Source organism: Arachis hypogaea, chromosome 3 (assembly GCF_003086295.3).
Source record: "Arachis hypogaea cultivar Tifrunner chromosome 3, arahy.Tifrunner.gnm2.J5K5, whole genome shotgun sequence".
NCBI classification, from domain to species: domain Eukaryota; kingdom Viridiplantae; phylum Streptophyta; class Magnoliopsida; order Fabales; family Fabaceae; genus Arachis; species Arachis hypogaea.
This window is the reverse complement of record NC_092038.1, coordinates 142,043,689-142,059,105: the sequence shown is the minus strand read 5'-3', so window position 1 is coordinate 142,059,105 and position 15,417 is coordinate 142,043,689. Positions and strand designations below refer to the sequence as shown.

The window sequence follows — 15,417 nt, the reverse complement described above, 5'->3', positions numbered from 1 at the left end:
CGGTCATATTCGATCCGCAATCACTCTTAGTCATTTTTTTTTGGTCGAAAGTCTTGTGTGATGTTTGAATGGGCAAAAACTTATAATCAAACAAACAAAAATTTTCACCCAACTTACACCCAAATTAAGGAATGAATGTGATTGCAGCAGAGCTTGAACCAAGAGGCAGAATTAAATGCCTCACAAAGAGTTGCACCTAGTTTGAATTCTGTGTTAAGCTCAGAAAATGGAACATAAAACCCATAAGAGATAAGACTAATAGTGTGTATTGTGTAAGACCAAAGATGTACGCACTCGAAGAATATTGTTTAGCAACAAGGCTAAGAAGAAACTCCTCAATATCTTAGGCACCTTGTTTTTTCTGAGAGCCTTGGGCGATTTTTCTCTAATAATATAATAACATCAGCAACCAAAACAATCATCACATCTGCAAAATTAACTACCTTTCTAAAGTCGATTACACCGGTCTACGGCAAACTGGAAGAAATTCTTAACCAGCAGGATTCTCATTAATATGTTTCCACTATCAAATTCATATTTACAGACAGAGTGGAGGCGAGTGAGCAAAGTGCCTCCATCATTTTCCTATCATCAAAACATGGGCAGTTTTATAAACACCAAAAATCAAAATATGATCAATGTTAGTAACCCCACATAAGTCAAAAGATTTATAAACAGTCCTCTCTCCACATAGCTTAACAAATATTTTTTTCTTTGAAACAATGGAAACACGTTTGTCAGAACCAATTGGGTAGGCAATGACCTTGTCCAAACCAACGGGGCATCTGCAATCAAGTCACACCCCTGTATATGGCACCGGGTCGAAGATCATCCATGTTATCAATATTCCTATAGCCGTCAAATTCTCTTAGAGATGTCCAACCCCGGCGAGTCAAAAAATCACGATAATCATCTTCTGTATAGAAGATCTTCTCTTCAGTATGCACAGGGATATGGTCAGACTCGTCATAAAGACACACTTTAATGGCCATTCCTGCAACCAATATGTTTTGGTTACAACCACCATACATATCCGGGTTATAAAACGAAGGGGAAAAAGTACTTATTTTATCAGCATCCGGTGCTTTCTGTGATAGTTTCCCAGAAACATCCAAATGATCTCACAAACACAATACACAAACTTCAAAATTTTGAACCAATGGCTTCAGATGGCTGCAAAAAACAAAAGAGATTAAATTACCTTCATCAAGGTGAAGAGTATAATTTCCTAAAGGCATGTCACGGTCAAGACTTCTGATTATCTGGTCCTCATCCTCCAACCAAAATGCACGTTTAGTTCTCAGTCGGAAAGCAGCTCTTATGGCCTCCTTGATGGCTTCTGAAGCACCGTCAATACCTATTCTTCTCGTATAATCACCCCATTTGACAGATATAACCCTTCCACAACATGACTGGCCCTCTTCACCTACCAAGGTACAAGCAGGTAGAAATAAGGATATAATTACTTTTCCAAAACAAGGGGGAAAAGGTTTACGAAAGTTATATATTATCTCATTTCCTTGGTAATCAAGCTCACATCATTGAACCACAAAACTTCACATAACTTGCTTACCATTTCCAGGAGTTTCTCTCCAATTCCAGGGAGGAACGCCACTAGCTGCGACAGCCTCAGCTGTTGTAATGGCAAGGGGATGCCCATCATGATCCAAACGTCTCTCAAGATTGAGTGTTGGTCTTCCAGTAGCTGAATGACAGGTTATTGAGTATTAAGATGACTACAGATATAATAAAGTGGTAACAACTATTATTGAACGAATGAAGATGGAGAACATTCAGATGAGCACCCCATTTCTTAAATGGTGACTGCTAAATGCAGTCAATTTTTTGTACCCCACCGAAATGCTAATGAATTAGATAAAAAATAGTTTGGCCATAAAAGCAACAATGCACATGCAAAAAATAATTTAGAAAAACTGATGAGTGATATGTGATATGTGATATGAATACTTCAGTTGACTCTATGATCATATAACTACCTTCTTACAAATTAACCTATACAGAAAGATATTCCTTCCTACGCTTCATAGTTTGAATTTTGATTTAGCAACAAGCCCCAAAGTAAAACTGCATTACTTATCCCACTATTCCTATAATAAAAATATAAACTAGAAATGCAAACACCAGATGCTAAAAGTTTGTCAGGGGTAACAGGCACTGCATGCCACTACATCACCATATTTATTTAATCCAGTTTAGAATTCTATGTACATGCTTCAAGACACAAAGATATGGCATATGCTAGCTACTCACCGGTAATTAAATATAACTAAAAAGACAGGATTATTCATGGATTCATAACCAAACATTCATCAGCCACCAAATACGAAGTGGCAAATTGAACAAAATATAAGCAAGAAATAAACATAATATAACATACCTTCAACTGGACCAAAAGAGATGCTGGTATCCTCAATACCTACATGGAGACATAACCAGTCAAATAAACTGTTTTTAAAATACACAAGGCTGGAGTTGTAGGCATGACAGACATTCAAAAGGCATGATCCACAAATGGCTACTTTGGACATTTACGAAGGCTTCACCAATCTAATAGTTATCAAGGATTTGTGAGGTAACCCACTTGTGAACCCTTAAATTGTTGGGATCTACAGTGTCGTACCATTTCCCTGCTAAAAATCATAGGCACAGAATACACCTCCTATATTCAACCTAAGAATGGACCAAGGTTCATCATGCAAGGGTACATAGTATATCACCCAAGATGTGAATGTGAATTGCAAGGCAACTTGTTGCGATGTATCAACTATGTGAATGTGAATGTCCACATTCCCACTGCAATAACATTTAGCACTACTTTCATAAAATCCACCTGCAACGCATTTAATGATTCAACACATATAACTAATCTAGTTAAATGAACCTGACAGCAAAAAGTCACTTGCAAGTGCACATTATGAAGATCAAAAGTTTCCATCAGAGAACCAATGATACAGTGAGGAAGAAACATAAAAGCATAAGAAGGAAAAAGGGCACTGGATAATTGGATATGTTCAGTAGTTAGCTGAGTATCTAACCAAAACTAAAAGAAAATAGATTGAATTCCAACAGACTCAGGCTACCCAAAACGCTTTGACTTATAAATTGTAATGATCATTTTTGCATTATGCCCCCTTGTTCAGCTAGTAGAACAATGCAAGCAAAAGTCTTTTTCCTCAAAACCACACCCAAACCCATGAATTAGCAAAAAGATCATACCTTTATCAGTGAATTGCATGAAAGATTCAACTTTGTGATTAGATGATGGAGGCGGTGGAGGAGTGGGGCTCTTATACTGCACGCACTTGCTCCTATCCCTCAAAATCTCCTCAATCTCCTTGTAATACGACATCTTCGCGGAGCCACTCCCTCCGCCGCCGCCGCCACCTCCTCCTGCGCCATCATTGTGCTTGGCCTTCTTGAACTCCTTCAAGAGGTTCCTCCACTTGTCGGTGCACATGGTCGGCGAGCGATCGAAACCCTTATCCCTCATCTTCGAAGAAATCTGCTCCCACAAGTGCTTGTTGGACTTAGAAGTGTTGAAAAGGGCGTCCATTTCTCGCCGGAGCGCGATCAGGGTTCGAGTCTCTTCGTGGACCCACGTCTCCGCGCGCTTCTTTGGCGCCTTGATCTCAACCTCAGGGTCTTCGCCGCCGCTGCTGTCACCCAGGATCATCTGCTGCTGCTGGTGGGACGGCGGAGGAGGTAGGTCCGCCGCGCCGTTGGAGACGACCTCGATGATCATGTCACGCGTGCTGCTTTCTTCCTTATAGAAATCTATGGGTCGGGGTTTTTCCGACAAGTACATGTTGCTCTTTTATGGGGAGTGAGTTCAATGGTGTTCGAATTCAAAGGTGGTGGTGGTTGGTGTTGGTTGGTAGTGCATTCGGTTGGAATTGAAATTTGAATTGAAAAAAAAAACGAAAAAGAAAAATCAGTGCTTGAATTATGTGAAGTTTAGGAAAAGGAAAAAGGGATTTGTAGAAGGGAAAGGGAAGGATTGGGGGAGAGAGAGCGTCAAACGTAAGCTTTGTTTTTGTTGTTTTGTTTATTTCGGTGTGACAGACATGTACTTGTTTCTTTTTTTTTTTTTTTCCTTTCTTTTTTTCACTCTCACTTCACTTGCTTCTTGAAAATTAAGTGTAATAATATTTACACTAATTTAGACATAGCTTTGGATCCTCTTACTTTAAAAAATGACATCACAGATGACTCTGATTGATTTCTTCTTTGTTCATAGTTCTTACTTAATATACTATTGAAAGATTGAGTGTGTCTATATTCGTGGATGATCTTTTCTTTCTTTAAATACATGTATACAGGATAGGATGAAGAATTTTAATGGGTTGACAATGAAATGCCCAGATGAAAAATGAAATCTATTATATTTATTATATATATCTAATTTTACAACCAAAATATGTCACATGTCATTTTTTAATTGTAATTAGAATCAAATCTTTCTCTTTAAAATTAAAGAATTTTTCTATTTTTCTTACTAATTTTACAATCAAAATTTGTCACATGTTACTCATTTATTGGCCATTGCAATTGAAATCAAATCTTTTTCTCTAAAATTAAAGAGTTATCTCCCCCTCTCTCTTCCTTTTTCTATGTCTCTCATTCCTTCAACCACTCTATTTATTTTATATATCATTATCAATATCAATGACTAATTATTAATTTGACAATCAAAATGTGCAATATGCATTCTTTAATTATATTAAAATTAAAATTGAAACAAACTATCACTCTCATTCTTCATCTTTATCTTTCTCTCTCTTTTCTCTCATTTTCTATTTTTTCTATCTTTCTGTTCTACAGAAAACAAAATTAACAAAATAATATAATTTAAATAAAAATATTATTATTATTATTATATACATAGTTTTTTAGTTTTTAATTTAATTTTTAATTTTCACCGTTTATCTTTCTAATCTATATTTGTATTTCTCTTCTTTAATTTCAAATATTTATTACATATAATTTTGAGAGAATACTAATGTTATAATTAAAAGTTAGAATCAAGATTCAATTGTTTAAAAAAATTAATTTTGAGTTAATTTTATAACTATCAGTATATATAATTTTTTTATGCTAATATCTAATTATATTTTTATATACATAGAGAGAAAAAATATTATTTTTAAATAACAAGTATAAAAATTAATTATTTCTATTTGTACAACAGACTTAACACCTAATTAAGGGCTTGTTTGGATGAGCTTTTGAGAAAAGATCTTTTTTCGAGTTATCTTTTTTTAAAAGATCTTATAGAGAAGTAAAAGTAATTTTATGTTTGGATATCTCATGTAAAAAGGTCTTTTTATCTATCAATTATGTTTGGGTATAACAATATAAAAGTACTTTTTTGTTCATTTATTACACGAAAAATATCTTTTTTTAAGGAAAAAAGATCTTTTAAAAAAAGATGTAAATTACAGCTTCTCAAAAAAGATCTTTTTTTTATTTTACTAGTGCTTTTACTTTTACTACTAGAAATTTGTCAAACACGTTAAAAAATAAAAAAAGATCTTTTTTCATTGAAAAAAGATCTTTTTTTAACAAAATAATGGCGCCCAAACATGCACTAAATGTAAAAGTATACACGTTAAATTATTTTAAATTTTAAATAATGAATATTAAAATTAATTATTAATAAAAAAATTAGAATTTTTCATATAAAAATAATAACTAAAAATCTTATTATTTAAATTTTTTATCTATATGTACCTTGGTCTTCTTAGCCAGAGGATTTTGTTAACCTACAATTTTTGTTTGTAAAAGTAGTTTGATTTTATAAATCTTTTATGTCATGCATAATTTATACTGTCAGAACAAAATGGACCGAAATTTTAAAAAATTTATATTCTCATAATATTATTACGGGTAAAAATACTAGTTGTTTAAAAAATTATAAGCAAATGATTCACTTCAATCAATTATATAAATATTCAATAAAAAAATTCAATCACTATAGAATTTATTATTTTGTACAAATACTTTTAGTCATTAATCTAATTTTTAATTTAATAATTTAATAATATATTTTTAATTTATACTAGTGTATATTTTTGTATTTTGTACAGAATAATACATAAAATTATATAAAAATTTTATTAAAAAATTAAATAAAATATATCTAATAATTATTATTATAAATATTTTAGAAAGTTATAATTAAAATCAAATTTTCAAAATTTTTAATATTAAAATATTAAAAATAATTAGTATTTGTCTTAATTAATTTAAGTTTGTTGAGTGATTATCTCACTCGTCTGCTTAGGAGTTAAAATTTCGCATTGTGTGTGTAGCAATCCATTGGCTAGCAGTAAACTCTTAATAAATGGAGCATTAATACATGGTTAGACTTGGCAGGAATACCCGAATATCCGAGTACCCGACCCGTCCATACTCGGTTGGGGAGGGTAATAACTTGACCCGAGTCGGGACAGATTTTGCTTAGGATAAGACATGGTCGGGTTTAGGGTGTACCCGCCCCGGATATATACATATAAACACTTTTTAGAAATTAGAATTGGCCTCACATCACAGATTCAATGATTCACAGTTTCAGTCCATACCCTATAGACATGCAAGAGAAACTAGTCATCCTCACCCAAAGTTTTCTTCTTCTCGACTTCTTCACAAAAAACCTCATAGCTCTCGTCATAGTTGTTGCTGATGAGTCCATCGCCGCCTATCCCTTCACAGCTCTCATCTTCCTTTACAGCTCATGTCGCCATCGCTACTTATCCCATTACTGTCGTTGTTGAGCCCGTCACCACCTTTCTCCTGCCGAGTCCATTTTCTCTAGGTAAATTCTCCCCTCCCCCCTCTCTTTATGAGTCTGTTAAATTCTTCTCTTCTTCTTCCACAGACTCATCACTTATTAGTCGTCGTCGCTATGAACCCAGACGATGTCGTTGCAGTTTCATCTGAGTCTGTCAACGAATAAAATAAATTTTTTATTCAAGTTCGACTAGTTGAAAATAAGCATGCATGAGATCATTTTTGCATATAATTTCTGAATTTTTTCATCCAAATTTAATCTATGTGGTTGAGTATTTTAGTATGGCAATCATCGTGATTTTGCTGCGACACTAATGTGATAAAAGTTGCGGTAATTTTATAACTAATATATGAGACAGACCAGATTATTAAAGTAATTAGGGAAATAACGTTCAGATGTGCGCATAAAATTTATAAGATGTGATTATCTCAGAAAAATATATATGTATAGCCCAAGTGAAAGATTGTTAGGAAATTATTATTTCTTAATATATTTATGAGCAATACATATATTAATTATAATCGCAAATTAAGTAATTTCACATTAAATAATGACTTATATAACAGTGATCTTATTTATTGTCATAAATGTTGAATTAAATAAGTAATTATTACTTTTGATTTGGATAAATGAGATTAAAATTATATATACTATTTTATTTGAGTTTTAGGGTTTAATGAGTGTCACACTCAAATATAAATAATAACTTCAGGATTTTGGTCTCCAACAAATCAAACTCGTCTCCGTAGCTCTTTTTCCACAATGGAGTTGTGATTAAGCCCTATCAGGAATACAGAAGATTTTGGTTGACGAAAATCAAAGAACCACAAGAGCCAAACTCTCTGATCTCAATCGTGCTCTCGAAGGAAGGATGCTTCCGCGCTCTCAGTTATATCTTTTAATAATTTAACATGGATGAGATATCCTAAAATTTTCAGATAAAATAGAATTTTTATTCAATCAAATGATAATAAATAATTTTATTGAATTAAATTATATTAATATGATCATTGGATGATAAAGAATGCTAGAAAAATAAATAAATAATATTTTAAGAATATAAAAATATTAAATTACCATTTCAATTTACTTTTTTAATCAACAACAATAAATATCTTGAATTAATAAAATTTTTTCAGAAATTTATATAACTAAAATTATTTCATTTCTTCAAAAATCTTTTTAACATACAATAGTTCAACGAAAGGTTGACTATTGAGAATTGAATATAATATTTTTAAATCATATTTTCAATAAAAAGATGTACTTAGTTCTATCCATCTTAAATAATTATATATTCACTATTACTTATTTATCTAAATAATTCTAACATTAATAGAATATTATTTTTAGATGCAAAAAATTAAATATATTTATTCTATTTCAAAAATCAATATTCATATTTAACTTACGATTTCAACAAATATGAAAAAAATATTATATTTTTTAATTAAAAAAGTAAAATATCTATAAATATATTTTTGTGCTTTAGCTTTAAATTTTTTAAAAAAATTTGGCAAGTTAATGAAATCATATTATATTTCTATAATATATATAAGAATGTATATTACACATAAATAAAAAATGTTAGGTGTAATAAGAACAAACACATAAACTAAAGAAAAATTTAGAAAAATAAGAACCAACAAAATATTGAAGGAAAGAAATACAAATAGAAGAGAAACAAAATTATTAGACGAAAGAGAAATAATTTAATAAATTTTATGTGTATATAAAAGAGGAATAAAAAGAAGATATACAGTATCTTGTTTAATTTAGCAAGATTTATAGTAATAAACACATAGAATAAGAGAATAAAAATAATAATAAAAAGAAACTAAATATTTGAATTAATATCAAAATAAAAAATAATAAAATAATAATATATCATAATCTTAATCTTTTAATATAATTAATTACTAATAATATAATTAGTCTACTTTAATCTTAATCTAATCTTTTAATATAATTAATTCTAATTAAGTAATCAAATAAATTGAATATAAATATGTCTAATCTAATCGTATAAAGAAATAGTAGATTTTCTATAATTAAACATATATATATATATATATATATATATATATATATATATATATATATATATATATATATATATATTAGGGATAAAATGTCACTTTAAAATGAGATTATTATTATGAATGACATATAAATATTAAAATTGTATTAATGCATTAGTTTTAATACATTATTAGAATAAAAAATTACAAGAATTAAAATAACTAAAATTTATTAATTTTAATTAGTTAAATTAGCATAAAATAAGAATGAGATTGATTAATCAGATTAAATAAATTAAAAAATATTAGTGAGCAAAGAAAATATCACAATAATTATATTACTAATTTAAAAAAATCAATTCAATTCATTCAAATTTTTATTTAAAATAGACAATTAAAGATCACCAATGAATAAAAATAAATGGGATAAAATAAAGAATAATGTTGGTAGTATAAATAATTAAATTAAATTATTATATACAATTTTTACTTTTTACTTTATTATAATTTAAGTTAACATTAACGGTAAAAATTTTATTTTAAATAGCCCAAATTTGTATTTTACAACATAATTAAAGCATAATTTATTCTTTTTTATTTTGTGATTAATCAATATTTTTTAAATTTTTTATTAAGTCTTCTGTATTTTATTATTGATAAATTTTTTCTATAAAACACAAATTTATGATAAATTATTAAAATCATAATTAATTAAAAAAATCAAGAAAAAAGTATAAAAAAATCAAATAAAAAATAAAAAATAGAGTAAAAATCAATTTTGAAACTAAAAATTTGTCAATTGTGCTATAAACTCTAAAAATTTGTATCTTATTATATAATCAATTTTATTATTCATTTCAACTTCATTATCCCTTTGTATCCAAAAAGGTATATAATATCACACTTATTTCAAAAAAGATGAAACTCTTCAAATACACGGTATAATATATAATTTAAGAACAATAAGATAAAAAAATATCTAGAATTTTATAATAGTATTTGAAATTTTCAATGACGATAATACAAAGAGTTTAAATGTACCAAATAAATTCAATAGTTACCCTCTGCACATATTATTTAAATTTGAATTTTAAAATTTAATTTGTATCTTTTTTTCTAATAATATAAATTATTTTTGAAAAAAAATAGGAAAAAATTTATTAGACCAAAAAAATATTCTATCAAATAATTATTATAAGGAGATTTATAATTAGAGAAGTAAATAATAAAAGTATTAATAATAATAAAAAAAGAAATGAAGCTCATACTAAAGGGTGTTAGAAAAGAAATAATAAAGTTCGTATTAATAATAATAATGCTGAGGAATGATGTTGCTGTTTTAGACTTCTAGCCTCCGCCTTTGGCCATCGTTTTTTTTCTTTTCTTTGCTTTTTTATTTAAATTATCAAATTATAAAAAAATAAAGAACAATTCAATAAAATGAAAACAGTAAGATCAATAGTAACTATACAAATCAAAATACATAGGAAAAAAACAAGATATTATATGATAGAATTAACACGAGTATATTTCATCATCAAATAAACAAAGTTAACGCAAAACAAAATTACACATAAAGAGAAAAAAGAATTAAAATATCTAAAATAATAAAAAAATTATTTTTACAATTTTATTGTGTCATGTTTATATACTTTAACTGTTTGCTTACTCATTTTAGTCGTTTATTCTCTTTGTAATGTTAGTTTCCTAACCAAGGTTTTTCTTACTTTATTCACAGCCTCACTTGTGAATAACAACATAACATAATACTCTTTGACCATTCTTTTTTCTTAATAAAAATCGTTTCTTTTTGTCTAAAATTTTTCATATACTTTTTCAAATAATAACGATGCTCCTTTATTTTCTACACCAAATAATATCCCAATTAGACTTTATGTTCACATCATCACGGTTTTCATTTGTTTTTCCTGTGCATCGCACCAGTACTTTGCTACTTACAGATAAAAAATGGTAGAAATTTAGGTGTAGTCAACTTCACATGAAGTTGATAACTGAGAGCCGTCAATGAAAATTTAGTCAAATCATTCAAATTATTTAACGACTCTTAACTATCAACTTCACGTCAAGTTAATTGCACCCAAGTGAATTTCTGACTCAAAAAGTCTCTAGTGAGAAAAGTAAACTAATTGTAAGTTAATATTTATTATTTACTAGTCAAACTTGACTTAGGGTGATTAATTACCTTCATAAAGTCATTTTCGACTTTATTAATGGCATTTTTCTATTTAATTTTTTATTTTTTTATCATTGGGCCAACCTCACTATTTCTTATTGGGCTGTGGTTCGAAATTTTGCGAAATAAATTTTAAAATAGTCAAAAAAGTCTGTTTACTGAAAACCGGGTTCTTATAGCAAATGTCTTTGTCTATGGTAGCAAGGAAAAGTCGCATGTCAAAGGAAAAAGAACTCAGTGAACCCAGATAAATAAGAAGGTTTAGCAGCAGAGACTATGAGCAGAAGGATAAGAGAGCAGCGGAGGGTATCCCAACAATCAGTAGGGTCGAGATTGTAGTTGAAGATTTGAAGTTTATCTTAAAAGTCAGACTAGATGGGAAAGAAGATTTCAGAAGTCCAAAGAAGTAGGAGTATGCCAGAGATGGAGGAACCACGATAGGGAAGAACAAGGATCTTCAAGAACGTGTCAATGTGTCACCATAGCAATAAACAGAGATTGGAGAAGTGGCTGTCGAAAAAGTAAAACGACGATAGAATCTACTGCACGTCATGCACCTGAAAGCAGGAAAAGATTCTTCTTTCTTCTTCATCTTCTTCTTCCTCCAAATGCATTCTTTCTAGTGTTGGTTATTTATTCTAAACTGGGATTAATACTATTGGGCTTCAAGTTTCAACATTTGTATTCTTTTCTTTTGCTAATTGCTTCATGTATTCATTTTTTGTTGTTGTTTTTGTTTTTCTATTAGGGTTTTGGAGATATATAAACAAGTTGTAGCTTAAAGTGTTGCCATAAATGATGCTGTAATTCACAAGTAAAAACTTCAATTTTTCTCCTTTTAGATATTATGTGACTAATAATTTGTTATACTTGATGAAATTACAAAATTTAGATCAGATACAGCTATAGATGCAAATGCAATAATGGTTCTTGAGGTCACAAAAATAATGTACATAGTTGTTGGCAAAGATGTCACGTCCTGTTCCAATTTATTCTGTTTTTTTTTTTTTTTCCTGATCCGCATGTTAACGAATTTGGATTCGAAAACAATTTACAACATAAAAAAACTATCTTTTATGAGTAGCAAGTGGAACATTAACGGTACCACTTGAACTATTTATAGTTGTCAAGTCGAATAGAAATAGGCCTTCTTTGATTACGTATTTTTTTGTGTTACTTTTAGTATTAAGGTTCCACATGGAATAAGGACTACTTTAACTATTTGCTTACTCATTTTAGTAGTTTATTCTCTTTGTAATGTTAGTTTCCTAACCAAGGTTTTTCTTACTTTATTCACAGCCTCACTTGTGAATAACAACATAACATAATACTCTTTGACCATTCTTTTTTCTTAATAAAAATCGTTTCTTTTTATCTAAAATTTTTCATATACTTTTTCAAATAATAACGATGCTCCTTTATTTTCTACACCAAATAATATCCCAATTAGACTTTATGTTCACATCATCACGGTTTTCATTTGTTTTTCCTGTGCATCGCACCAGTACTTTCCTACTTACAGATAAAAAATGGTAGAAATTTAGGTGTAGTCAACTTCACATGAAGTTGATAACTGAGAGCCGTCAATGAAAATTTAGTCAAATCATTCAAATTATTTAACGACTCTTAACTATCAACTTCACGTCAAGTTAATTGCACCCAAGTGAATTTCTGACTCAAAAAGTCTCTAGTGAGAAAAGTAAACTAATTGTAAATTAATATTTATTATTTACTAGTCAAACTTGACTTAGGGTGATTAATTACCTTCATCAAGTCATTTTCGACTTTATTAATGGCATTTTTCTATTTAATTTTTTATTTTTTTATCATTGGGCCAACCTCACTATTTCTTATTGGGCTGTGGTTCGAAATTTTGCGAAATAAATTTTAAAATAGTCAAAAAAGTCTGTTTACTGAAAACCGGGTTCTTATAGCAAATGTCTTTGTCTATGGTAGCAAGGAAAAGTCGCATGTCAAAGGAAAAAGAACTCAGTGAACCCAGATAAATAAGAAGGTTTAGCAGCAGAGACTATGAGCAGAAGGATAAGAGAGCAGCGGAGGGTATCCCAACAATCAGTAGGGTCGAGATTGTAGTTGAAGATTTGAAGTTTATCTTAAAAGTCAGACTAGATGGGAAAGAAGATTTCAGAAGTCCAAAGAAGTAGGAGTATGCCAGAGATGGAGGAACCACGATAGGGAAGAACAAGGATCTTCAAGAACGTGTCAATGTGTCACCATAGCAATAAACAGAGATTGGAGAAGTGGCTGTCGAAAAAGTAAAACGACGATAGAATCTACTGCACGTCATGCACCTGAAAGCAGGAAAAGATTCTTCTTTCTTCTTCATCTTCTTCTTCCTCCAAATGCATTCTTTCTAGTGTTGGTTATTTATTCTAAACTGGGATTAATACTATTGGGCTTCAAGTTTCAACATTTGTATTCTTTTCTTTTGCTAATTGCTTCATGTATTCATTTTTTGTTGTTGTTTTTGTTTTTCTATTAGGGTTTTGGAGATATATAAACAAGTTGTAGCTTAAAGTGTTGCCATAAATGATGCTGTAATTCACAAGTAAAAACTTCAATTTTTCTCCTTTTAGATATTATGTGACTAATAATTTGTTATACTTGATGAAATTACAAAATTTAGATCAGATACAGCTATAGATGCAAATGCAATAATGGTTCTTGAGGTCACAAAAATAATGTACATAGTTGTTGGCAAAGATGTCACGTCCTGTTCCAATTTATTCTGTTTTTTTTTTTTTTTTCCTGATCCGCATGTTAACGAATTTGGATTCGAAAACAATTTACAACATAAAAAAACTATCTTTTATGAGTAGCAAGTGGAACATTAACGGTACCACTTGAACTATTTATAGTTGTCAAGTCGAATAGAAATAGGCCTTCTTTGATTACGTATTTTTTTGTGTTACTTTTAGTATTAAGGTTCCACATGGAATAAGGACTACTTTAACTGTTTGCTTAATCATTTTAGTAGTTTATTCTCTTTGTAATGTTAGTTTCCTAACCAAGGTTTTTCTTACTTTATTCACAGCCTCACTTGTGAATAACAACATAACATAATACTCTTTGACCATTCTTTTTTCTTAATAAAAATCGTTTCTTTTTATCTAAAATTTTTCATATACTTTTTCAAATAATAACGATGCTCCTTTATTTTCTACACCAAATAATATCCCAATTAGACTTTATGTTCACATCATCACGGTTTTCATTTGTTTTTCCTGTGCATCGCACCAGTACTTTGCTACTTACAGATAAAAAATGGTAGAAATTTAGGTGTAGTCAACTTCACATGAAGTTGATAACTGAGAGCCGTCAATGAAAATTTAGTCAAATCATTCAAATTATTTAACGACTCTTAACTATCAACTTCACGTCAAGTTAATTGCACCCAAGTGAATTTATGACTCAAAAAGTCTCTAATGAGAAAAGTAAACTAATTGTAAGTTAATATTTATTATTTACTAGTCAAACTTGACTTAGGGTGATTAATTACCTTCATAAAGTCATTTTCGACTTTATTAATGGCATTTTTCTATTTAATTTTTTATTTTTTTTATCATTGGGCCAACCTCACTATTTCTTATTGGGCTGTGGTTCGAAATTTTGCGAAATAAATTTTAAAATAGTCAAAAAAGTCTGTTTACTGAAAACCGGGTTCTTATAGCAAATGTCTTTGTCTATGGCAGCAAGGAAAAGTCGCATGTCAAAGGAAAAAGAACTCAGTGAGCCCAGATAAATAAGAAGGTTTAGCAGCAGAGACTATGAGCAGAAGGATAAGAGAGCAGCGGAGGGTATCCCAACAATCAGTAGGGTCGAGATTGTAGTTGAAGATTTGAAGTTTATCTTAAAAGTCAGACTAGATGGGAAAGAAGATTTCAGAAGTCCAAAGAAGTAGGAGTATGCCAGAGATGGAGGAACCACGATAGGGAAGAACAAGGATCTTCAAGAACGTGTCAATGTGTCACCATAGCAATAAACAGAGATTGGAGAAGTGGCTGTCGAAAAAGTAAAACGACGATAGAATCTACTGCACGTCATGCACCTGAAAGCAGGAAAAGATTCTTCTTTCTTCTTCATCTTCTTCTTCCTCCAAATGCATTCTTTCTAGTGTTGGTTACTTATTCTAATCTGGGATTAATACTATTGGGCTTCAAGTTTCAACATTTGTATTCTTTTCTTTTGCTAATTGCTTCATGTATTCATTTTTTGTTGTTGTTTTTGTTTTTCTATTAGGGTTTTGGAGATATATAAACAAGTTGTAGCTTAAAGTGTTGCCATAAATGATGCTGTAATTCACAAGTAAAAACTTCAATTTTTCTCCTTTTAGATATTATGTGACTAATAATTTGTTATACTTGATGAAA

General features: G+C 29.8%; 1 protein-coding gene across 1 annotated transcript; it reads right to left on the bottom strand.

The window, feature by feature from the left end:
- Positions 1-468: 468 nt before the first annotated feature.
- Positions 469-4,298, bottom strand: LOC112734818 (trihelix transcription factor GT-4). The gene is made up of 5 exons (XM_025784282.2): positions 3,238-4,298; positions 2,399-2,437; positions 1,574-1,705; positions 1,202-1,426; positions 469-994 (listed from the first exon to the last, which is right to left on the bottom strand). Exons 1-5 carry the CDS (start codon positions 3,824-3,826, stop codon positions 792-794), a joined length of 1,188 nt encoding a protein of 395 aa, XP_025640067.1. The 5' UTR covers positions 3,827-4,298; the 3' UTR covers positions 469-791.
- Between the last annotated feature and the right edge of the window lie 11,119 nt (positions 4,299-15,417).